This window comes from Passer montanus, unplaced genomic scaffold, assembly GCF_014805655.1.
Source record: "Passer montanus isolate IOZ18808 unplaced genomic scaffold, ASM1480565v1 scaffold11, whole genome shotgun sequence".
Lineage (NCBI taxonomy): Eukaryota > Metazoa > Chordata > Aves > Passeriformes > Passeridae > Passer > Passer montanus.
In genome coordinates this window covers 2262745-2288176 of record NW_024357613.1, presented here as the reverse complement: position 1 = coordinate 2288176, position 25432 = coordinate 2262745, and the positions used below count along the sequence as shown (strand labels likewise).

General features: G+C 41.6%; 2 protein-coding genes across 2 annotated transcripts in view; one reads left to right on the top strand and one right to left on the bottom strand.

The window, feature by feature from the left end:
- SESN1 (sestrin 1) overlaps nt 1–834 on the bottom strand; it is a 77642-nt gene extending 76808 nt beyond the window's left edge. The window contains exon 1 of the mRNA XM_039728761.1: nt 389–834. Within this exon, the coding sequence (XP_039584695.1) occupies nt 389–652 (264 nt within the window). The 5' untranslated portion in view covers nt 653–834. The remainder of the gene's footprint in view (nt 1–388) is intronic.
- Nucleotides 835–6918: 6084 nt separating this feature from the next.
- On the top strand, nt 6919–24841 carry CEP57L1 (centrosomal protein 57 like 1). Its single transcript, XM_039728522.1, has 11 exons — nt 6919–7067; nt 13754–13898; nt 15863–16042; nt 16623–16732; nt 17155–17271; nt 17544–17621; nt 19352–19450; nt 20166–20243; nt 20346–20575; nt 22161–22305; nt 24449–24841. Exons 1-11 carry the CDS (start codon nt 7038–7040, stop codon nt 24662–24664), a joined length of 1428 nt encoding a protein of 475 aa, XP_039584456.1. The 5' UTR covers nt 6919–7037; the 3' UTR covers nt 24665–24841.
- Nucleotides 24842–25432: the final 591 nt, after the last annotated feature.

Below are 25432 nucleotides of genomic sequence, written 5' to 3'. Positions count from 1 at the left end.
ACTGAAAGACTTCGTGCTTTTTTACAGAATACTTAGGGTTGGAAGGGACCTCTGGAGATCATCCAGTCCAACCTCACTGCCAAGGCAGGGTCACCTAGAGCAGGTGACACAGGAACACATCCAGGTGTTTTTTGAGTGTCTTCAGTGAGATATTCAAACACACCCCCCTCCCCCCCACCGTCTTTCAATCACGCTTTTCCAAATGTTTATTCAGGGAGAGAGCCATGGAGGTGGGGAGCACTTAACACGTATTAATTGCAGGAATAAATCTGACAGGGTGGCTCAGACGCCCGCCTCGTCGCACAGACGAAAGCCGAAGGCGCCCTGCGTGGGACGGGGCCGGGAGAGCCCCCGGGTCCCAAGGCAAGGGATGGCGTGCCGCGCTCACCTGCACCCCGCCGAGGATCGCCTCGCTCTTCTCCCTCACGTCGGGGAAGGGGCACCTCCTGGACAGCATGAGCAGGCGGGCCAGCGCCTCGCCCAGCCCGTCCCGGGCGGCGGGCACCGGCAGCCCGTCGGCGGCCGCCCCGGAGGCGACGCTCTCCGCGCGGCGGAGCACGGCTTGCCCGATGGTGTCCAGGGCGGCGGCGCGGGCGGCGGCGTCCCGGCTGCACAGCCCGTCCCAGCGCACCTCGCCCTCCCGCTCCTCCATGGGGCCGCCCGGCCGCTGCTCCCCCGCCGCCGCCTCCTCCTCCTCAGCAGCCCCGGCGCGGCCGCCCCATGGCGGGCTCCCGGCAGCCGCCAGCCCGCCCACACAGACGACGACGAGCGCGGCCGCGGCGAGCGCAGAGCCCGCTGCCCGCGCCGCATTCCCGGCGGGGAGAGGGGCGGCCACCACCCCGCGGCGCCGGCGGCTCCTCCTCCCTGCCCCGGGCATGGAGGGAAGGGGCGGCCCCGGCCCTGCCTCTCCCGGGGCGGCCCCTCGGCCCTCCCCGCCGGGGCCGCCACCGACCCCCGGCAGTGCCCGCACCCGGGTCGGGGGCACAGAGCCCCGCCCAGCACGGGGAGCCCGCGCGACAGACGCGCCGCTCAGCCAATCGCCTTGCAGCGCCCGCAGCCGGGGGGGCCCAATCGCGGCGGGGAGCGGCGGTTCCGGGAAGGGCTGCTGGGATATGTAGTCCGGCCAACGGGCGGTCCTGCGGCCCTCCCGCGGGAAGACTACGTGTCCCGGCAGGCAGCGCGGCGCGCGGCCGGGATGCCGCCGGGGAAGGGGGAGCGCTGGCAGGGATGGCGCACGGTGTTCCCGTCATCCCGTTTGATAGCAGTTTGGGGGGTTTTATGGAGCACCGGCAGCTGGCGGCAGCCGGGGGTGAAGCAGTCCTGGGGTGTATCCTAAGTAAGCGCGTCGGCGGGAGCGGAAGATCTGTCGGTGCTAAGGAAACACAGTCCCGTCATCACTTGGGATAAAGGAGGGATAGGGGCGAGGGCGGGGAAATCCCCGGAATATTCACACTGAGCAGCAGTTCCGCGGTGTTTTTATCCAGATTAATCCCAGGGGATTTTTTTAAAATCCCAGTTGTGCAGGGGCTGATGAAGCTGGAGAAGACTCGGGGGGAATCTTACCCGCGCATAAATCCGGACATTTATATGTGCCTAGAGGGCTGAACATCAGCAAGCACATTTGTTACTGTGAGGGAAAAAAAAAAAAAAAAAAAAAAAAAAAGGTGCTTTTAACGATAAATTTTCATTTTCAGCCAAGTCAGTTCCTTGATCCAGTTCACCTCTTGGCAGAGAAGAGGAGAAGAAAACAAGTGTTTGCAGCTGTCACATTGAAACAATCATGAAACTAAAATTTTGAGTACACAGAAAGGCAAAAGAATACTTGGGAGTAAATTAGAAACAGGACATTGAGCCTACATAGAGTCTCGCATAATTATTTTTTGCTTCTCACAAACACATTTCCCACTCTAAAATTCAGATGTCAGAACTTAAGGTAAATGCAGAATGAGCTACTCTTACGCCCCAGAAAGGCACAGAAAGCACTTCTGAGTCCAGGAACAGAGGCTGGGCTGGCTCACCAACACCATCCATCGCCAGCTCTCTTCTTTGTAAAGAATCTGATTTCTTTACAGAAATCTGCCATCCCTTTGTTTTCTGGAAGTTTCTTTAAACTTGCATTTACCTGTACCTTTGAAGGAAGACCAATCTGTTTTTCCCCATAAAACCCTTTCTGCCAGGAGGCTGCGTTGCCATTGTTCAGCAGGGTGGACAGGCCTGGGCTGCTTTGCGCAGCTGCTTCCTCCAGGCCTTTGGCACCCTGGTGAACAATGCATCTGCTGAAATCAGCACTACCTGTAATAAATAGGAGTCCTGACTTCTCTAAGCACTCCAGGCCTCCGCCCACCGCAACTGATGGGTTCAAAGAAAATAGTTCTGTCTGTGCTTTTTATGTTGTTTTGTTTGTTTCTTCTGTTTTTTACATTAGGTGCCACTTCAGCTTCCCATCCCATTCTGTTATCACTTGTTATGGTCTCCCACTTTTCCATGAATGGGCATGTCACATCTGTTTGCTTTATTTCTATCCAGATTTTGATCTCCTGAAGTCGGCTAGATCTTATTTTTCCCATCATGAGTTGTAGGGTGTCTCTGACAATGGCAACATACATCCAAGATCAGAAGAGTGAACCAGAATCAGAGCTGGAGCTTTGGTGTTTTAGACTTTGGTACAGCTATGTTCACACACTGAATGCCAAGATTGATTGAAAGTCACAGCACTGTCTTTTATCTTTTAGAAGCTGTTTTTTCCACTGGCTCCAAATGAACTCTGGCTACAGGAAACAGATTGTGAAACTGGCTCCAAGGCCTAAACTTCAGATTTCAGCCCTTTGTTTTATAGATTTTAATGTAGTACTTAGGGAATAGCGATGAGGATGGCTTTATTTTTTTTCCAAACCAAATCTCTGCAGTTTTCTGATACCAGGTCAGGCTTCTTTATGCACTGCAAGACATTGTGGAAATCAAGGTCAAAGGCTACCAGTGGAATTAATCAGAGCCCAAAGTTAGGGGAATGTGTTTGTTTGATTTGCGTGTTCACAGCCCGAAGTTAATATGCTTGTTTTTGATCCCTAAAGAATGGATAAGAGAGAGGCAGAATTATGAAGGAAACAATCTGGCAACTCATCCAGAATTACAGCAGTTGAGTTTTCAAAATGATAAGCTGAAGAAAAACAAATTTGTGGCTGTTTTAAACCTCAGTATTTCCTTCCTTCATGATTTATCAACTTCCTTTTTTTTTTTTTAAACCAGATAAGGACTTCTATAGCCATATGCAGATGACATCCTCCAGCAGAATTATTTTTGAAAATACAATATCTAGTAATTGTATTCATGTTCTTTCTAGTATATAAGATCTAAAATATATTATATTTACTTTTAAAAGTTTCCAGTTTCTCTATGTCACAAAAGAGCACTTTACTAGAGAATGCATTTAGTCAAATACTGGAGCACTAATAAGAACACACTAAAGCTTGTGCAGTCTAGAAGGAACTGCTTTTTAAATTAAATTCCTTTGACTGTTTTCCTTTACACCTGGTTTTCTTAAGGCTTACTTCATTCCAATTGCTAAATACCTAGGATGGGATGACTCTTCAAAAAGTTCACCCTCCCTTTTTAGATCTGTGTTTTGGCATGTTGCCACAATAAATGGCACTCCGGATTAAAATGCATTTTTCTTCACGGCTGCCCTCTGAGAAAACAAAGTTCTGTGACTCCTGTTTTGCAAAGAGACACCAAAAAGTCAGAGGCTGCTCCTCTACTGCCTTTGAACCCAGGATCAAGTTTGGTGTCAAGTCCAAACCATTCTGTTTGGGAGGAGATGTGGCCTTTATTTGCTTCTAAGCATGTGTTTGCACACCTAATGTGTTCTGTTCTATTATGTGTTGCAGGCATACATTTGCACCAAACCCTGCCACCCTCCCTCCTTAGAGGTCACAAATACAGCAGGGATGGGTAAATTATACACCAGCTTCTCCTTAGGAGACCAAATCTTCCATACAGAAAGTCTGTGGAATAGTTTATGCTGGGGAGTGGGTTGCTTTGAGAAGAGCTGGGCTATGAACTAGAACTAGGCCAGAACTACTTGAAGTCCATGGCCACTTAAAGTCCTGCTGGATGTTGCCAACTCTGTAACTACACTTAACTGTATAAATGTAACCTGAAACACTGAGATCAGGAAAATAGTGTGGGTAAACTAAAAATGCAGTTCTGAAAAACTCCTCTGAGCAGCCACCTGAACTCTTGTTAATCTGTTTCTGGAGAGAAGTGTTCAGAATTGCCCCAAACTGGGCACCTGGGAACCTGTGTCCTCTTTGTGGTCTAGGAAGTAGATGGAGCAGCTCTAAGAGAGGTCCTGCTGAGTGGAACCTCTCCAAGCCAACAAGTCAGGGTCTTCTGCTGTAGGCACAGATGGCTTCAGTGCCTGGCAGAATTTGGTAGAGTGCTTACCTTCAGTACTGTGACCCAGGGATTGAAGAATTGCCTTTTAGCTCGAAGGCATTTACATCAACACCTCCTAACTACCAGGAGAGTCTCCCAGCTGCTCAGGAGGATTGCAAAACGAAAGGGAACCATTCATCACCTCACTAGGTGAGTTTGTGCCCTACTGGAAAGGATGGCAAATGTGTGGCACTAGTGTGAGCTAAAAGGAAGGAGACATAGGGATCTGTAGGCACTTTTTTCTGGCTTCTGGTAACTTTTCCCAGACCAGTGTTACTGCAGAAATGCATAAATTAACCCCAGGACCCTGTTTTGATGATTGAACTAGACGAGAGAGACACCTCCTTGTTTTGCTCTTTGGCCTCAGCTGCCTTGTCCTTGTTTGAGCTCACATGCTTTTTGGAGCAGGGTCATAACTTCAAACGAAAAGGTGGTGACTCCCTGTTTCCTTCCTGCTCTTCCTCCTCCCAGTCTAGCATGGTGGTCAGGGATGAGGCATGAATGCTCCCCAGGAACTCCCACTTCCTGGCCAATGCTCTGACCACTGGGTAGCAGCACAGAGAAGGTGGACACTGTTTCCTCCAGCTGCACTTTAAAAGAAAAGGAACATTGCTTATTGGGAATTTCATATCTGCTGACAGCCCAAAAGGCCCTTTAAGTGCCTTTGGCAGGCTGTTAACACCGACCTTGCTGTTTTCCAGCAATAACACAAAGAAAAATGCTGTGACCAGCAGCCACATGAACTGAAGTCACAGACCAGAAAAGCTACAGGGACTCTTTATTCATTGTTTTAAAGAACAGATTTTGGCACTCCCTGCCAGAAGAGGACTCCAAATTCTGAGTCCAAAGAAGATAAAGGTGCCAAGCACCAGGGTGGGACTTCACCCACGTCTATGTTCATAGAGTTTCCTCACCCTGAAACAAAGCTCTTGTTAGCTCCTCACTGAGTGTGCTGCTTGTTTTGGATCTGTACCTGCATTTCTCTTCATGCAGGGAACTAAGCCTGTCGTTAGCACGCTCAGCCCCAAGGCTGAAAGGCTTGTGTATCCTGAAATATCAGTCCCTTATTAGTCCCAACCCTCTGATTTATTAAAATCACACAGAATGACAAGAAATGGAGTCAAGAACCTAGAGACCCACTAAATTTCCTTCATATATGCATAACTATTTGCATTCAGAAACTGAATATAATTAATAGGGAAGAAATGCCTGTTAAAAACTTTGTAATCAATTGAAGTTAGTTTTCTGCCTGCAATGTTGCACAGGATTTTGTAGCATCTTACTCAGATTTGCTTTTTCTGTATTTCCAAAACCATGCAAGTTTAAATATACAGATTATATGAAACAAGTAATGCCTTTGACAGTTTTAACTTTCCCCAGGCAACTCAGGACAGAAGTAGTGATAAAACTATTTCTACATTTTTTAATACTGATTATACCATATGAAATATGAACTATTTGGCATTAATACCTAGAATATTGTGCCTGTTCAGGATGTGCAACGTGAATGTTAGAATTGCTGTGATTATTCTGGGTCATGTAAACAGGTGATATTTTTAAAAACCATTCTTCAGCAAAATAGGTCTCCAAAATAAGAATGAAGAATTACTCGAGGAGTTGCTTTCATTTTTTCTGTATATTAAAAGGCAACTATTTCAGACAAAATAGGATTTTGGGAATCATTTCTTGCCTGGAGTGAAACTAATTTTTTCTTTTCCTTGCTAACTTTTTTTTTCCTCATTCTGTTTCTTAGGCTTCGTGATGTACAAATGCAGAATGGAGTTTTTGTTCCTTGCCAGGTGCCTAGGTATCGGCAGCACAGGAATACATGAAAAAAATGTAGGCGTGGTAGTTGGTAAAAAGAGACAAATCCTATGAATAATCACCCTCTTTGTGTTTCTCTGCTCATCCATGTCAAGCTTTTGTGGTTATCTGTCTAAAATCTACCTCCTATTCCATCTTCAGGCTATGTTAAAGGATAGTGGATGAAGAGACTGACAATTTCCCTGAGAAAGTATTGGTAAAAACAGAAGTTTACTTTAAAAATAAATTCCAAGGCAACAGTGGGGGCACAATCTGTGTGTTTCATCTGCCTAGAGGGCAAGTTGCAACGTTCAAAACCATCTTTCAGTGATACCATTAAATATTTGAGACATAAAAGGTGAAAATTATCATGCAGTAAAAGTGTTTACTGTGAATGAGTCAACACCTGCAATAATCATCCCCTACCTTCTTATATTTCTTCACTATGATTGTCATTTTAAACCACCCTTATATTTGCCCTGCCCTACCCTAATGTGCCTTTTCCTTTTTGCATTTGCCTTTCTAATATCTAATTATTCTGCCTGTGCACAGATACAGTCTTTTATACTGGAGTCAGTTACCCTTCAAAAAGGTCCCTTTACACAACAGCAAACCTTCCTTGTTTTTTTTTTTGTTTTTTTTTTTTGCAAGGGTATATAGCCAAAGCCAGTAATTTCTTCCTGCCTTCCAATCTATCAAGACACACCAAACTAAAGAAACTACATATGGAAGACTGTGTGATGGCATCAGCAGGAAATAACAGAGGACAGAAAAAGCAGCCTTTTACATTCATGTAGAGTATGAGGAGAGCACCTTCAATTTCCACATCAGTCAGTATACCAAGGGCAAGAAGCATCTCTGGATTTTAAGTATAAAAGGAATAAACTTGATTGTTAATCTTGGGTGGGCGGTGGGGGGGAAGTGGGTATTTTTACTTTGAAAAAATCCTAGCTTTTTGTGCTAGAAGGGGGAGTAGGGTAAAAAGAATACCGAATGGCAAAGGGCAAGGAACAAAGCTATAGGATCATGTAATTGCAATAAAGAGAGAGGAGATGAGGGACAAACCCCAAATGTAACAGAAGGTAAATGAAAGAAGAGGAACAGAACATGGGTGAAGTGAGGAAGTGTGTTAGTGATCATTTATAGTATTTGGGTTTTGTTTGATGCTCATTACAAAAAGATTATGTTTAATTACTTTGAACTGATTAAAGATATAGAAATGTAATTATTTTGATAGCACCGTATTACAGGCTAAATGTTTTCATGCTAAGATAGTAATTATTTCTAGGTAGGAATTTGCAGTCTTGCTCCTCTAAAGTTCAGTTATCATCTGCACGTAGAGGTTAAAGCAATTTACACCAAGTTGATTTCCCCACCAAGGGTTGATTGTGAGTGTATCATGTGCTTTTGGATGAAGGCCCAGTTGGATGAGGAATTTGGTCTGCTGTATTCATTGAAGAAAACAGCAAAACTCTTAATAATATTTTGACCCAAGTTTGCATGCTTGATACACTGCCAGGTTAGAATCTATTCCCCAAAAAATTGTTTAAAAATCACTTTTTTTTTTCACTAGTTTGTTTCTTTGCCTTGCTCACAAAGTACTCGTGTAACTCATTCCACTTTCTTTCTTCCTCTTTTTAATTTTTTTTGTTTGTTTTTTTTGTTCTGTCTTTTCTCTGTAGCAAACAGGAACTAGAGAAATATTAGTGTGAATGCTTAGAAGTGAAATGCTGACACAGTGAAAAGTCTTAGGCGTTTTGGGCATTTGTTGGGTTGCTTGTGGTTTGGGGTTGTTTTTATTAAAATACCAGGTTTTATCCTACTTGACAGTACATATGGTGTCATGAGAAAACAGAATGCCTTTTCTTTTCCTTTTCTTCCAAGAATGAAAAACAATGATTGTATGAAAGTTCTGCATAAGACTTGATGCTCAGGAATGGATGGGCTTTGCTACAAAAGTATCAAAGAAGAGACTGGAAATTTAACCTTTATGTATCCAGTTCTGAGCCTGCCGGTGTGTATCTCACAGTTTGTACAACAAACTGCCTCCAGTGGATTTGGCTGTGCCAGTTTTTCAAAACACTCCCAGGTTCCTTAATTTCTCTAATAAATTTTTGCCATTTGCTCTGAACTTACTTAAAGTGGAAGTTGACAAAACTTAAAAAACACTTTGAAATGCTTTATTGATTCAGTGAGGTTTCACTTCTTATTAGTTTTGCAGCTGCCACCATTTCATGTCTAACCCACTTATATTAGAAGAGACATGGGAGTATCAGCTGCTAAGATATGTCCTGAGCATTGTCATGTGTTTCAGGCTGATTAAAGTGGTTGTGTCAGGATGCTAGAGACTGGGTGTTCCCAAAACAACAATGCCGTTTGCCCACAACATTATTTATTTCTTTTTTTTCCTCTGTGGAAGGGCTGTTCTTTGTCTGCTGGGAATAAGGCTGAGTGTTGCAGCATAGCTAGTACAGCTGACCAAGCTTTTCTCCCAGTTCTCAAAGGAAAGTGAAAGGGGAAAAAATACACCAGTTTGGATTGTGTCACAAAAATGGCTTCTCACATAACCATTAGCCAGCAAAACTTGGCTCAAGTAGACAAGGCAGCAGCCAGAACTCAGTATTGCCTGTGTTGGGGCAGTTCTTTAGAACTTCTCTTATGTTAGATAAAGACTGAATCAGTCTTTGGCTCATGTTAGACTTTGTTTTCAGTTATCAAAAAAGCCACTATAAATTGTGCATGCCCGGTAAGTCAGGCCAGAAGATAGGTATCTTTGTATTTCTTTCTGAAAAATGCTTTGATCTGCTTTTTCTTTTTCCTCTTTGAAGGTGTTCTGACAGCATCTCTTTCTTTGGTTGTAGAAGGTTGCCCTCACAGCAATTTGAATGAACCAGTGTCCCTGTGAGATAGCAAATATCAGAGAATTTAGTGGAAGTATCCCTTCCATTATCACATTATTCATTTAGTGTGTCTTTTGGGAGACTCTTAAGCCAGCATTATTACCTCAGTCTGCTATTGTTTGCATGTGGAAAAAGCTTTTCCATATGCTGCTTTACAGCATGAGACATGTGTGGAAAAATGTTTCTGGACTTTTCACTTGAGGAGACATTTTTTTGAAACTTTGTAATGCTGTGGCTTGCATTGGAGGGGAGAAACAGAGGGGAGGGGAGGAGGGTGATGAAGAAATCATAAGTGGTCTTTCTGTAACACTTGGGATGTGAGTTGTATTCAATGATTCTCCACTGTTAGTATAATTGCTTAGGCCAGACAGCAGTAAGTAAAATGTCAATTGATTTTTACAGCAACCCAATGCAGTACTCTGGCATTCACTGCAGGCCATATTCAGCAAAAGTAAATATAAATGGTATAAAGGTAAATGGTATTAGTACTTAGATGACTCTGATGAAATGGGGAGTTCTCTGTTTGTCTTAAGGTACCAGCAAACTCCAGTTTGCTTGCTCTTTTCTGAGGCATGAATGTCACACATACAGAGATGGACCTGATGGTGGGATTGCTCCCCAGTGTACTTTGTGCAAGCTCACTCTCAGTCTGCATGTGATGCTGAGCCAAGAGGCAGAAGTGGTCCCACTGAAGGGACCAGCCCTTCTCATGCTCACAACCCCAGGGCTGAGCACTCCAGCTGCAGCAAAGCAAGAGCTGGGCAGAGTATTTGCATTAATGCAGTGCTGTTACAGAGTTAATGTGCTGTGCCTGGCATCATGCTCCATGCACAGGGTTGCAACTGTGTGGCACAGAGCTCCATGAGCCTCTTAGCTCAGAAATGGAGAAAAACATAGCTGGCTTGCCCAGGCTGATATTTAACCACAGAATATTCTGAGTTGGAAGGGACCCATGGTAAGCCCATGAGCGCAACTAAGTTACCCCGTGCTTGATGCAGCCAGTGTTGGAACCAGTTACTCTGTTTTTCTGGGTAAAATAACACCGGGTGTCTGAGCATCACTACTGCATCCACCAACACAGGCCCTGCCATTTCCTGTTGAAAAACCCAAAGGGCCAGTGTTGACTCCAGGTATAACCTGCGCAACACGAGTGCTTCACCCTGCTCACCACAGCAGTGTAGGCTGCTGAGGTGGGAGTGAGGCATTTCTTCCTTCTTCCCCTCCCCTCTGCATGTAACTGGGGTATTTTGTCAGCCTCTGTTTAGTATGCATACTTCTCTCTTGGCTCTGGCCCAGACTCAAAGGAGTGCACTGCTTTCCTCAACCAAGGGCTTGTCTAAACAACGATATTCTGGCTGCTTTAACAAGTGTTGTTCAAGTGCTAAATCCCCCTAAGCCTTGTGGAGTTACATTAGTACAAACATTGCTGTTTGGGAAGCAATATCTGCTTTAAAGCACTTCTCTAGGGCTGTGTACCAGGTGTCCATGGCAGCAGCACCATGAAATAAGAGAGTGGTTTAAGCTTGCTGTATAAGACTTTTTAAAAAGCAAACCTTGTTGTGATGATTTTATAGAAGCTTAAATACTTGGGGGGGAAAAAGTTGTGGTAGGACAGTTGACGTTCAAGCAGACGTCAAACTACTTAATTATTTCCTGATATGTTTCTTTCTTGTTGCAGTGGGCTGGAAGTGGCCAGGATGTTTAGTGATGTCTTGCTGGTGTAGATTGAGCAGGTCCTTTTCCTGGCCTTCATCTCGTTGCCTGAGGTCTGCAATGTTGTAGTTCCTCCTGTGCAGTTTGGTTGCTATAAACTCTATTTAGCTGCTGAGATATTAGGACTTGTCTACACCAGAGCACCTCTACCAGAGTAATTGTGCTGACACAGCCTCAAAGCACTATAGCAACCGTGCCCTCAGCTGCTCCACAGAGGCTCTGTATCTGAGGAAGCTGTGGTAAAGCAAGGCGTCCCTAACTGTGGCTGCAGCAGAGTTTCTGCAAACACAGGTGTCTCGGTCCTCTGGTGTTTTCTTTCACACCCTTTGCTGAGCCTGTGCTTTTAGGAGCCGCCTGGGGAGCTCCCCCCTCCAGCTGGAGGGTGTTTATTTTCACATTTAAGTTTTGGGGTTTTTGTGCTGAAGCCCACAGCGGATTAGCTGAATCACCACCACCAGGCAGGTGAGCTGGCCTCTTCTCTTTCACTTCCCTTTGGTTTCACTTACAGAACTAAAGGGGTTTTATTTCCCTTTCTGCCAAATAGGTGTTCTCCATGCCCCCCCACCCCAACCTTTGTATTACTGAGCTTGTCCACAAACTCTCAAATATTCTGCTTCTTTATTCCCTCCCTTTTCAATTATTTGCTTCGGATCACTGCCCTCCTTACAACTGTCCACAGACCCATCTCCTTGGAAACAGCAGAACTTGTTTATGTGAAAGTAATAAGGAAAGTAATTGATGTGTAGCTGTGCAGGCATGCAGGGGAGCCATGTTCCACTGGAGGATGTTGGAAAAGTGAGTCTCCACTTATGCTGACTGCCAGAAGGTTGGATGGTGTAAGCAAAAACCACCTTCTTCCTCTGCTGTTTCCAAAGTTGCCTTTTATTCACAGCAGTGGTAGGAAACTTCTTGCCTGTCCATATGCTCATTTTTATGGACTTTTTTTTGCTGGTCTTTTTATCACCAGTGTGAAAGGGTTGAATAGCAGCAGGAAAATGTTTAAGTTTTGCTGCTCTCTTATTTTCTGGAGCTCCATGCCGATGCACTGTGCCATGCCAGGACCATCTCCTCTCTCGTCTTGGCCCTGACCACCACTGTGGCCACAGGACTTTCTCATCCACCTTTTGAGGTTTCTGCTGCTCCCTGCTTTGTGCCTTTGCCATTGCCCCTTGTACTGTTGGACTTGGTTGATAGACCTGGCCAGCTGGCCAGGTATTCCAGCATGGTCTTTCCCAGTCCTTCAGGACAGAGGTAGGGAGGCCTGTAAACAGTTATTGTGACCATAAATGTGGTGGGATCACCAGATGGAACCTCTTCCAGGAGATGGTGGAGTGCCTGGCTGTCTGCTGCTGCCTACCCAGTGCCAAATGTTGGTGGCCTGGCCTTGAGTAGGATGGCTGCAGGGCCCCATGGAGAAGTATTGGAAAAGACCTGTGGCATGAGGGTAGCCTGGATAGACTCCCTCTTTGGGACCAGGGGGGCTGCCCTGAATGGTGTGACCTCGGGGGTGTCAGCACACAAAAGTGGTGCTGGCTGGGAGGCCCCTGGTCAAGCAAGCCCTGATGAAGAGGTGCTCATGTTGACATCTTTGTGATGAGGAGGAGAAAGAAGGATTTCTGCTTGCCTTCAGTTTAGTGCATACCTTGAAGTGGCAGTGCGGCTGGGAGATTTTTATTTATTTTTTGTTTGTTTTTTATACAGCCTTTGGAACAGGCTGTAAGAGCTGCAAGTTAGAAAAATTTTTTTTAGAAAATTTTTTGTTATTGAAAAATTTTCCTTTGTTTGCCACCCAGTATGAAAGGCTTCTCCTGGGGTGTGCTTCATCCGCAGGCCCTAGCCTTGGTCTCTTTCTTCCTCTTGTTACTAGATACCTCCTTTGGGTGATTTTCTTGGGGACTAACACCTGTAAATACCCTTACCCAAGGAGGATGACTGCTCCAGTTGTGTGCCTTGTATTTGAAACAAAAGTGATACAACAATCATAATTGTTCTATCACTGAACCTTCAAATAAGCTGTTTTTCTATTAGCTGAACCTGTATAGACTCTTCTCTTCTTACCCTGTATCAAGAGAAACGCTTGATACTACTTTGACAGGTCACTCTAGGGTGATTTCAAACTTGCTTTAATTTCCTAGAGGTTATATTAGCCTAAAGCACTTTTTGCACATTTCACTGTTCATGTCTTGAGTATCAAGAAAAATTTCTGCTTGACAGGGTGTGAACTGTCTTCAAATGTTCTTCTCATAAAACAAAGAATGTGAAAGGGTAGAACAGAAAGGGAGTGAAGAAACAGGAGTTAATACACGCACCTGATAATGGAGATAATAGTGGGGAAATTGCATATTAAATCCTGTTATCTCAACACTAAATGTGGAGAACTGTGTCATTATTATGGAAAAACGGTACATTATTTACTATATGTAATTTGGTTTTACATCCAAAAAGATGGGAAGAGGAGCACTAAGGAGGCTGCAAATGGAAATAGGCTGTAAAACCTGGAATGTTTGCTCTGCAGGGAGCACTTAGAGTCAAAACATTGAAGTTTGTAAAATAGTTAGTAGAAAATGCTCTTGATACTCGGGTTTTTAAAGGACAAAAATCAGCATAAGTTTTTAGAAAGCACCTAGAAAAATCTTGGAAAATTTTGGTCGGTCAAAGGAAGCTATGTTTTTTAGTGTTATGAAAGACATTGTTTTGGAATTGCATTAAAAGACAGGATTCCTCTGGTGGGGTGTGGGTATTATTATTGTTGATGTTAATGTTGTTGTTGTTGTTGTTATTATTATTATTTTGGTGTACATGATCTGGTTTGATATAAACAGAGCCAGGAACAGCCCAGTGACATACTTCTGAAAAAGAGTCTTTTAAAGAAATAATGTCATTAAATGTCTCTCTTTCTACAGGCTATGGATTCTGAATCAAAGAACAGTTTCATAGGAAGCTTTCTTCAGCCACCAGATTGGAGGCTTCCTGCAGCCTTTGTTTGTATAGAATCAAAGAAGTTGGCAGCTGCTGCTGGTGACAGGCCTTCTCTCCCAAATAACCAAGGTATAGCCAAAATATGTCCTTAAACAGTCTTTTTAATTGTTCCATGTGAAATCTCTTGAGCAAAGTCCCCATCCTATTTGACTGAGTTCAATGACTTGCTGCAGTTATCAGTCTGACATTAAGACAGGATGTATATGTGTCCTGAGGGAGTAGTCTCCCTGAAGTCATACGTCTAGAATGGAAACCTCTGCAAATCTTCTAACATCCTTGTAAACTTTGGCTTTGAAATTTGTTTAACTTAAAATTGTCAGACTTCCTCTGAAAGCAAAGGAGAATGCTTCAAACTCAGTAGAAGTAGTTCATGACTTCAAATACAGTAAAAAAAAAAGAAGATCATTAGCATGGTACAGCGACCTGAAATTGGCTTTGCATGGTGCTATTTCACTCCTTACAGTTTAAATCACTTGTAAGGGTTTTTTTTTGGTTTTTTTTGTTTTTTTGGTTTTTTTGGGGGGGGGGGTTGGTTGGTTTGTTTGTGGGTTTTTGTTAGGTTTTTTGATGGTTTTGGTTTGGGGTTTTTTTGTCTCTTTTTTTTTAGTTGTTGTTGGTTTTGGGGTTTTTTTCCCTTTCTTTTTTTTGTTTGTTTGGGTTTTTTTTTTGGTTTTTTTTTTTATTGCGTGGTATATTTCCTTAGGAGAACTTTTGAACAATTCAGCCTCCCAGGAAAGTTAGCAGCAGCATCAAAGTTAGTCCCTATGAAATATGGTTGTCATGTGCCTTAATGGGTCACTACTCTCTGGAGCTCACAAGGCAAATGCTCAGTGGCTTAACATATCTGGAGAGCCTGGGGAGTGTTAGGGATACCCATACTTGGACTAACTATCATGGACAACTTCGCTAACTTGCACAGACATAACCTATGAGTGTGCATGTGATCATTGTTCTTCACCTGAAAAATCTGTGATTTCTGTAGTAATCTTATTTCATACAGAGTTTGGGCTTTTTTGGATTACAGTGATCAGTTTAGTGCTATGTAGCTAAGTGGTTAAGGAAATGTTTGGCATAGCAACAGAAAGATGGAAAGGGTGGTCCCACTTCATCCTTCTGCTTTCTGGTATTTGCTTTTTGGTTTGTTTTGAGTTTTTGTTTGATGTTTGTTTGGTTTTTGCTCTTTTGTGGTTTTGTTTGGTTTGGTTTTTATTTGTTTGTTTGTTTTTTAAATGGATCTGTGATAATATGGTGAAAGTTGTTATAGAGGTAGCAATATCTGATGGTATTCTTTTGATGAAAGAGTTTGGAATAGAGAAACTGCCAATTATAAAATGTCAGAAAATAAGCTTGACTTGTTGCAGGACATGTCTTAAGCTTCCACAGATGTGTATGCTTTATGGAGAGCTAGCAGACTTTTTCTTGTAGCTGAAATTGCAGCTTTTATTTTTGGTATAATTTGACACATACTGATTTGAGGCTGAAAGCAAAATTTTCCAGACTTGTTTCCATGGCTTAAAGAATAATCAAAAACAAGATACTAGATGTTGAAACATTACCTTTTGAAACAATAAAGTATTTCACAATGTATCCTTTTATAAATTGTCCTTTGTATCTAATTCCCCCTGTTCTGAGCATGTTTCCTCTTTTTAATCTTTCCAGACCAGTTGCCTTACACCAAAACTTATGACCTCACATGGATACCTGTGTTCTCTGCTTCTATTTAAAGAGAAGGCCCTGGGTTTATTATATTCTATTTGCCATGATTTCTTTGTGCTTGCTGCCATTTGGAGTGAAAATAGTTTTGCCTGTAGGACCAGAGCTTCATACCCCAGTTATGCAGGAAACACATCCATTTTTTCCCATATATGTTCTGCATATGTTAGTGTACAGCTGGGAAATATAATTAATTTTGGGAGTGATACTAGGAAGAAAATTTAGGTAGTATATTTTAATGTGAAGTGTTTTCTAATAATGATAATCATCATCAAAATAGGAACTGTTACTTAAGGTGTAGCTGTTGTGTTGTTTGCTAGCTGTAGTGGCAGCCCTGAGAGCTCTGCAAGAAAAGATCCGGCGCCTAGAGCTGGAGAAGTCACAGGCTGAAGATAAACTGTGCAGCCTCTCCAGAGCAGCTGCTCAGTACAAGAAGGTCTTAGAGCACAAATCCTATGAGAAGGACGCAGCACATCGAGAGCTGATGCAACACAGGAAAGGTATTTCTTTGGAGTGATAAGGTGTAGCCACAGCAACACTAAGATTGTATAATCCAGGGAGTGTTTTGTTTTGAAAAACTGCTAATTAGTGCTGCCCCTTTTTGTTTTTTGCTTCAGAACTGAGGAGGGACAGGAGCTTGATAATTGTGGATAAAGTTGAGATATTTTTTACATATATCAACGCAGTATTGCATAAGCCATAAGCAATTTTAAAGACTAAGCATGTTTCAGGTGGTATGTTTAACTCCTACTATAAGCAAGCAGCTGCTTACATAACACTGCTAACTTGAGAAAAGATAGGAGAAGATTCTTCTCTCTCAGATTCTGGTTAGGTATCTGCTGATACAAGTCAAAATAACTTCAGTGCTCATGCCTTTGGAATTCAAATTAGAGACTAGCTTTGAAAAAACATTTTGATTCTCACATCTTCTAAATAAAATACATTTTAACCTCATTACTTGTTCAGACTAACAAAACTGTTCTTGCCTGTTTTGAAGACAGAGAATTCCTCAATGATGTGACAGTCCGGCTAAATGTGTAGCTCCCTTTGCTGTACTGAATGTCTTGTTTCTCTCTGTAGATTCAAATGCAGTACAATCCCGCTGCTCCCTGCTGGAGAAACAGCTGGATTACATGAGAAAGATGGTTTCCAGTGCAGAACTGGAAAAGAAAATTATTTTAGAACAACAGGTAAAGCCCTTTAGCATAATAACAAAGTAGTGACATAGTTCAAAAGTATAGAAATGTGCGGGACCTGAAGTTTTTTGTGGTTAGTATTTTTCCTCAGCTCTGCTCAGGCTGCTAGCAAACAGAAGCAATTTAGTGTATGGCTGATGACAACCATTCAATGAAGTGCATGAAAAGCTCCCTGGGTGGAACTCCTAATGAGCAAAGCCATGCTAATACTTGCACACTTGGTAGACAAAAAAGCTGCTGGAAGCTTAAGTTGTCTTTGTCTGCCTGGTATTTTTCATCACTTTGCAATTTAAAAAATATGGAATTGAAACTAATTAAATACCTTTATTCTAGTGTGGGGTGGTTTGGTGTTTTTTTTTTGCTGTCTGAAACAATTTCAGTCAGTTGCCAACTCCATTCTTGCTTATTTTTTCCAGGCTCAGCTTCAGAAAGAGGAAGATCAGAACCGGTTGGAACTGCATGCAAAACTTGAAAAGCTTGAAATGCTAGAAAAAGAGTGTCTTAAACTTACTGCTACTCAGAGAATTGCTGAAGTAAGCATGCATGGAATGACAGTCTGAAAGTTATTTGGTATAATTTGATGGCATACTATTAATAGTACTAAGTTTTGCAAAAATTACCTCTGTTAAAGCATACCTGACCGAATGCCACCTCACCTTTGTGTGCATGAGTCTTTTTTCAGTCTGGGCTTTAGAATTTCCTACAGTCCAATTTTATCCCCACATTACAGTTGTGAGCTCCTCCAGACTTCTGATTCAGCATGACAAATTGAGGCGCGATTAATCATTCTTGTCTTCAAATTCAGGAGAAGATCAAACACTTAGAAGAAAAGCTGTGTAAAGAAGAGCATCATCATAAGCTAATACAAGATAAAACTGCTCAGGTAGACTGAAAAGATTTTATTTTGTCTTCTTTTTTAGTACTGAAGAAAGCTATTCCCTCTGTTTAAAATGCCCTTCTTGTTTTATTATGTTTTAACTCCTTGTGTTTATTACCCAGGCAGAACTCCTGAAATACTACCTAGATCAGTTATAAGCTACATATTAGAAAGCTTGCCAGGTGTGTTGTATATTTCAATGAAGATTCTACTTGGTTTGTATTAGTGATACAGTTCATCAGCCTCAACACTGCACTGAGTGACCCAGGTAGAAAATTAATTTCTAGAAAATCTGTAACTGAATCAGGTTAACTTAATTTTCGGTAACTCAAAAGTGGTCAGATAGGAAACCATATATACCAAGTGAGATTGCTTATTATGTTTATTTTCCTCCCTTTGTTAAGATCTGTAGAAATCTAATACATAGGGCTGTGCTTGGAAAACACTTATTCAGTGATATGTTGTTCATTCAAATGAGATCTTGTATAATTCATTATTCTGTGAAGCCATAATCAGTTTGTTGGGCCAGCATCCATCTAGAGAGGAGTGTTTGCCAAAGAGAGCAAAATTATGAAACCTTTTGTTAAAGGGGCAAGGTAGTCATATTCCAAACCTCACTTTGTGCCTAAGTAGTAGCCAGCTTGAAAGAGAGACCAATTGTGGGGGAATTCCCCTGGGGTGAAGTGGGGGCTGCAGTGATGAAGAGTAATATTGGAATAATGTAAGCAAAGCTGATGCCTTAATTTAATTCATCACTGCTGTCAGCTCTTATACCTCATTCAAGGATGATAGGTTTTCATCAACCCAGGAAGCTTTAAATAACATGCAGATTTGTAGCCCAGATGTCTGACCACCTCCAGAATCCAGCAGAATGACAAGTTGAAAACTTGTAGGTTTTTTGGTTTCTTGCTTAGACTGCATGCTGCTGCGGAGCAAAAGGCCTAGTACAGAGATTTTATCTTCTGAGAAACATGGTAAGAATGACTCTCCCAGAGCAGACAGTCTAAACATTTGGCCAAGAAAGGACTTAGATGCAGTAAACTGAGTCCTAAAGTACTGTTAGTACCATCTTAATATACTGCAGGATGGATTTAGGTCTGTTGGGTCTGAGCTGGGAAGCCCAGGGTGTGGTGTGGTTCACTTCCTCCTGATGACAGAAAAGCCAGAATATTCTCACTTTAGTGGTGGACCTCCAGCGTTGTTCAGCTGGAGCTGTAACACATGCCAAACCAAAGCCCTTATCCTGTGTTTAATTGGGGATGATTATCATCCTGTTTATCATGGGCCTTCATAGCAACTTTGAACCACCAGGCAGTATGAGGATTGTCCAGCAGGTTTGACCTCAATGTAACACACACAGGCTTAGTTCTCTCTGTCCCCAGATTGTAGGAGCCTAATGTTCATATAATTTGGATTTTATGATCACATCCTCAGCATGTGGCAGGATTGGCTTATCTCAGTTTCTGGCTGTCACAGTGGAAAAATACAGCTGCTGCTGCAACTGAATATGAAAGTGAGGAATACTAAGACAGAGCTGCAAGATTTGCCTGATACCCTGCCTTCCTAGTAATCTGTTCAGGTTTTAAGAGTAACTTACACCTTCCAAGGAGGGCAATTAATAGTGCCCTTAATTGGTTCTTATCCATGAATGAACAAGAGAATTAATTAAAACTTGCTATTTCATGCTTCTAATATTACACTAAATGTCTGTTTTCTTTTTTTGCTTATTGCCACAGCTTCAAACAGGATTTGATATGAACAGAATTTTGGTGTCTTCTGTAACATCTCAACATGAACCTGAAAAGGAAAATGGGAAGAACAATAAACCTAGGAAGGTAACGTGGAAATTTTTATTAGCATACTGTTGCTGATAACATCTGACTCGCACAGAGCCTGGAATTTGTGAAAAATGGTCATATAAGAGGCACTTGATTAATCTGCTGCACTTTACTCCACTTGTAAAGTGACAAACAGTGCTAAATAACTCTTTTTTTCCCTCTTTTTTTCTTTCCTTCATTAATTAAAATGGTACTGGGGCTGGTAGGACATCACTGGAAAACCTTCCCTTATCAGCTTGACAATTATCTCTGTTAAAGTCTTGCTGCCATCTCCCATGTTCTGTCTTAGCTGCCTTTCAGTTTATCTGGCAAAGTTAGTTTCCAAAGGAGTTTTAGCTCAGCATCTTAAGGTGGTGTGTTTTGGGGGGATTACTGAAATCAAGAGAATTTATTTTGCAACACGTTACAGATCAGTCAAAATTTTTCAATTGTGGTTTTGAAAACATAAGTAAAAAAAGGTTCAATTCCTTTAATGTTAGCCTAATTGTTAAACAATCTCCTACATGCATATGGAATAAAATTTACTTGTGTCAGCTATTGGAAAGTCTTATTTGTTACACATATAGGAGGGAAATTTTTTTTTTAAACCAGAAGAAAATGGAGGTGATGCATTTCTGTGTATTTACTTGAGTTTTACTTACTAAAAAGAGTTTAAGATTGTACTCTTGACTCAGCAGATTGGAATTTCTTCTCTTATATTTTCTTATGCCAGAGAAATCCTACAATGAAGAAAATGCAGCTTTCACAGTTACATGTAAAGGCTGGTGAACTACCTTTTGTGGCTGGGAAGGTAGGTGAAAACCACTGTTGTCACGAAAGTGACACCTACATTTTGAGTAAGGCTGTGTAGTTGTTGATTACTTCTGTAAGCCACTGATCATTCTTCTTTAAGTCTGTCAGCTCCAGCCATTCTGTCAGTGCAAACGTACAAAGTGTGTTGCACATTATGAAGCACCGCAATCCGTGTATCTCATCGCGAGGACAAGGAGGAGCTACAGCTGGGATTTCAGGGCACAGTGCACTTTCAAAATCTGTTTCCTCTTGCTCCACATCACCCACTGCCACCAGGAGCTTCTCAGACCTTCTGTTGGCCTTTCAAGATGAGCTGGGCCAAATGAGCTCGTGAGTACCCATCGCTGGCGTTGTCAGTAAACGTGACTTCAGCAGTGGCCCTGAGAAGCAACAGGGTGCTTTACTCAAGCCTAGCCTGTTCTAGCTGCAGGACTGCTTATTGACAGAATGACCTGAGCAGGCTTGACTAGTAGGATTTTTCTCATTCAAAAAATTCTTTCTGTCCTGGTGTTTCACTGGTCTTGTTTTTCTGCTTCCACATCCTGTATTTTAAAAAGCAGCAAATGAAAAGGCTTTCATACCTGTGCTTTTTAGACATTTTAAACATATTCTGAGATATACAGAGCAAACCAAAATTTTTCTCCTGGAGAAGGCTGCAAAGGTGGTGCTGATATTGAGTAGGCCTGCAGGATGTAGTCAGTCTGGGTGGTGGAATGGATGAGTACAGCTCTGGCATGAACAGTCTTGCCACAACATCTCTCCTCTTCCTTTGTACTCACTCCGTGCTCTTTCCTTACCTGTGTTCCTGCTGGGTCCTGGTTCTGAGTCAGTCTGGTGCTTGTACCCTTTGCTTGTTGATAGCAGGAGAACTTGCTGGTCCTGTAAGGGGGTTGTGAAAGAGGGATGGTCTCCTGCCAGAAAATGGGCAGGGTGTGGAAGAAGCTAACACTTCAGATGGGAGTGTATGTGTCTTTCTAGCCATGCAAGTAAATGTGGATTACTGCCTGTTGTGTTCTTAGGCATCTTCCTATTAATGCAGGCTTGTGGGACTGTGGGCCAAAGCTCTGTAGCTGGTCACAGCAGACACGTCAACAAGATGAGCTGTGGCTTGAACAGGGGAGGGTGTGCTGATTAAACCAGTTAGGATGTTGACGCTGATTTGAAATCCTTGATGTGGTACAATTTAAACTGGCAAGCAATCTAATGTTCAAAAAGCAATGTCTAGCTTACTCATGGCAGTTCAGAGACAGGCTTTTCTTTAAATAGCAACAACCAGTTGCTTCAATTAAACTGTAAAGGAGAAGCAGTTACTCAGAAGTCAGAAAAACTCTGACCTTTGTAAAGGGATTATTTACCTAAGAGGAGGTCTCTGGCTTCAACCTGTTCAGATCTTCAACCTGTATCAAGATCTACATTATTTCTTTTACTTAATCTGCTTATTTTAATTAAGCAGCCCACTTTGCTGTAAGTCTTTCAGAGTGTAATATTTTATTTTGAATAATTTGTCAGAAAAATTGTAACTTGAATGTACTAGTTTAAAAAATACTTTCATGTATTACACTAAGCCTTCAAAGTCTGCGCTAAATTGGCAGGAAGTGAAAATGTTGTACTGCATAGCTGCTGTTCACTTTCAAAAATCTCATTTTGCACAGTATTACACATGTAGTTGCTATGCCTGTGGGAAGAAGGAGAAGTAAGGTGGACATCAGCTAAAAATTTGGAATGAGAAAATCAGACTCATGGGAAAAGCTTTTCTCTTTCTCCTGTTAATATATTCCAGATTAATCTGGATTGTGTGAGAGTGAAAATAATGCTAAATTTCTGTACTCTACACAAAATGGCTAGGAACTCCTGTAGGAAGAAATCCTAGAGACTGTATCATGAATACTTAGATTGCTATTCTTGTCTTTAATAGTGAGCATCAAGAACTTCTGAAGCAAATACAGGAGACTCAAGACCCTCAGGCTCATGAAAACCTGGAACAGGAGCTGGATTGCCTCATAAAACAAATGGAGATGAAAGGAAAACAAATATCCAAGCTGAAAAAGCATCAGGCTACTGTAAGAATGAAATGTAAATTCTCTAGCTACTAACACTTTTGTTGAAAGGCTGCCACAACTCTGCCTCCTGTTGTCATCAGCTAAAATGTCACTGGAATGTTTTCAGCCAAGATGTTCCAGTATGGGTGATTATAATTAGACTTCTGGCTCATATTTTTGTACCTCCAATTTCTTCACTGGATCAAGAAAAAGTGCTTAAAACTGGCAGTTAGGAATGTATGCTGGTGGGAAAGCTTCCTGCCCTGTGGCAGTTCTGCAGTACAGAGCTGGGTTGCACTGTCTGTCACTTCAGCTCACTGTGTTAAGACAAACTGTTGAAATTTCATTTCTTTATATCCTGTCCCTCAGGGGAATGAGAAAATAGAAGCTGTAATTCCTGTACAGACTGGGTTAAATGTCTTTTATATTACAGAAACATTGAAGATTTTTTTTGTTAACTAGTCTGTTAACAAAAGCTTCTCCAAAATCATAGCTGGGCAAGCCTTTCAGTTTTGTTTAACCTTTAAACTGCCCTCATTCTGTCAGTATTTAGTTTAGAGCCATAGATAGCAACTTTTCATACATGCCCATATAAAATCCCTCTTCTGTAGTTGAACAGCCTAACTCTTTTTTAGCAATTTGGTTTGGGCATGTGATTAAACATCCAATCCATAGCTCTGTCTGAATGTTTCTGTTTTTTCATCTTATGTTTCAAGATAAATACTCACCTGAGAACTTTGCTTATACAGGAAACAAAACAAAACTCAACATGAGACCTTATGGAAAGAGGACGATATAGTTAATTTAAGTCTGACCAGTTTTATTCGTATTCATTTTTGATGGATTTTACTCACTTAAACTTTTTATTGTCCATGTAATTGTAAGCATAGAGGTGCTTTACATCATAGCAGATGTGTCAGACTTGCATGTCAGCAATATGGACAAAGGGCATTGACTGCTGAGTCCTCACTGCCTCTGTTGGCAATGTCAGCTGGTTTTTTGATAAAACTCATATTCTTGAAGACCCAACAAATATGATGTTACTCATTGCCTCAAAATTTTGCTTTGTCCTTAGGAACCTAAGACAGGTTCAACAACTGCACCTTGGTTTCTTTCTTTTGCATATCTTTATGGCCACAGTTTGCCTTTGTTTTGGGATGATGAATAGTAGCACATACAATGTGGTGCAACCTTGTTGTCATCTTTGCCTCTTACCAGTGTGCAGATCTTCTGGCAAGTCCTCTGTGCTCTGGTACAGCCTGGTCAGAGCACACTCCTTAGGGTCCTGCTGTAAATAGTAGTGTCTATTTGATTAGTGTCAGTATGATTACTGTCCATCATGCCCTGGTTATCAATACAGGCCATTCCTCTAACTCCTTGGTCTATATATTTTTTTTCCATGTTTTTGCACACAGACATTTCCATTTATATTTTGCACAAACCAATCTTAATATTTCTAATGCATATTTATTTTTCTAGAACCTGCCATACTAAAAGTGCCATGCTCAGCTCTGTGTTTCATAGTTAATAATATGCTCTAGAATGCAATTAAAGTTAATTTTTAGAACTGGACTTAAAGCCCAAATTGGCATTTGGAATGCTTCCAGCCTAATTTTATCTTTGGGAAGTGACCTTTTCATGCCAAGTGCAAGTCAAGACTCATTATTTGACATTTTAAAAGACATTCTTTAGCAATTAACCCTATTTATTCTGTTTTCCACTTTTGTTAAGGAGGCTTCAAAATAAGCTGCTTAGATCCAGTAACTGATAATTAACAAGTATACATTTTAGAAGTAATTGGTTGTTTGGCTTTTTTATTAAAGTAGTACAATCTGAAATGAAAAGAAATTGTTTTAAATGTAGATTATTAAGACATTATCTTCCAGCTGTCTCAAGCGAACATTTTCATGTTAGGGAGCGATGGGATTCAACAACCAATTGAGTGTGGGTGAGGTCAGTTTTCTGTGGTGGTTTCTTTATGGGCAAGGTCAGTTTTCTGTAACAGTGAGACAACTGAGCAAGGTTACTAAGTTTAAACTTTTTTTTTTTTTTCTTTAATGTCTCTTAGTCATCGGTAGTTTAGAGTTCAGTAGAAGTCCAGTCACCTCTACAGCTGTGGGTCCTTGGAGTATGTAACATGCTGATTAGTAATTTTTTTCCCTAGGTGCAGAAATTAAAGAGAAAAACTCGGAAATTGAAGCAAGGGGCAACTTATGTCAAACTAAAGTGTGGTGAACAAAAGGAAGCAAATGAGATTGCAGTCACTGTAAAGGAAAATATGTCTAAACCTTGTTCTGGGCAGAAGAGCAGAAGTTCTCTTCAGCTGCTAAAAGCTGTGAGGCAACTTCAGCTATCTCTGAAAAAAGATGATCTCATCTGAGAAGAATAGTTCTGAAGTTTGTTGTGTTAGAAGTTTTTGAAGTTGTCTGACATCTAGTAAATTTTCAGGTACAAAATATCTTTTAAAAATAAACTGGGTACAGTAGACATGTACATTCTAAACTACCTACTCTCTAGTAGGTCAGTTTTTTCACCTTAGAATTAACTTTCACGTAGTGTAGCTATAACTCAACTACATTTCCTTGTAATAAAGTGTTTTCATGGACTAATGAAACATTATTATTTGTTAACTTGTCAAATAAAATTTTATACTTTTTTACACTTAAAATAGCATGTGATCTTTTATGTTCTATTTCCCCAGCTGCCAAGGAGATATTTGGAGCTTGCTTTTCCAGAATGACTTGTGCTAGTGCTTCTGTACAAATAAAACCAGAGGTGTTCCTTTTTCTAATAACTGAAGATTCAGATCACTATGAATGAGGCAGAATGTCTCTTTATTTATATATGTTTTCATTATTATTAATATTATTACTTTTAGAACCCCTATTGACAGTCTTAGTATTAGGGACAGCTGGGGTCTAGAAGCACAACCCATGACCTGGTATAACCACAAGAGCATGGGAGTGTTCTTGATATGTGCATGGGAGGGGCCACTGCCAAACACTTGAGTGCTTGTCTTCTCTTTAACAGAACCTGCTCCTAGAACAGTATACAGTCACTGAGGAAAAGACTGTCATAGAGGAGACCTTCAGCTGTGTACCTGTTACCAATCTTCTTATTTATGGATTATTTCTAGCTTAGAAAAGCA

Excerpts from the sequence above, each read along its gene's own strand:
- CEP57L1 (XM_039728522.1), top strand. The coding sequence starts at position 7,038 with ATGAGGAGAGCACCTTCAATTTCCACATCA. Across the intron at positions 16,043-16,622 it reads GCTGATGCAACACAGGAAAG|ATTCAAATGCAGTACAATCC; the intron begins GTATTTCTTTGG and ends TTCTCTCTGTAG. Across the intron at positions 16,733-17,154 it reads AAATTATTTTAGAACAACAG|GCTCAGCTTCAGAAAGAGGA; the intron begins GTAAAGCCCTTT and ends TATTTTTTCCAG.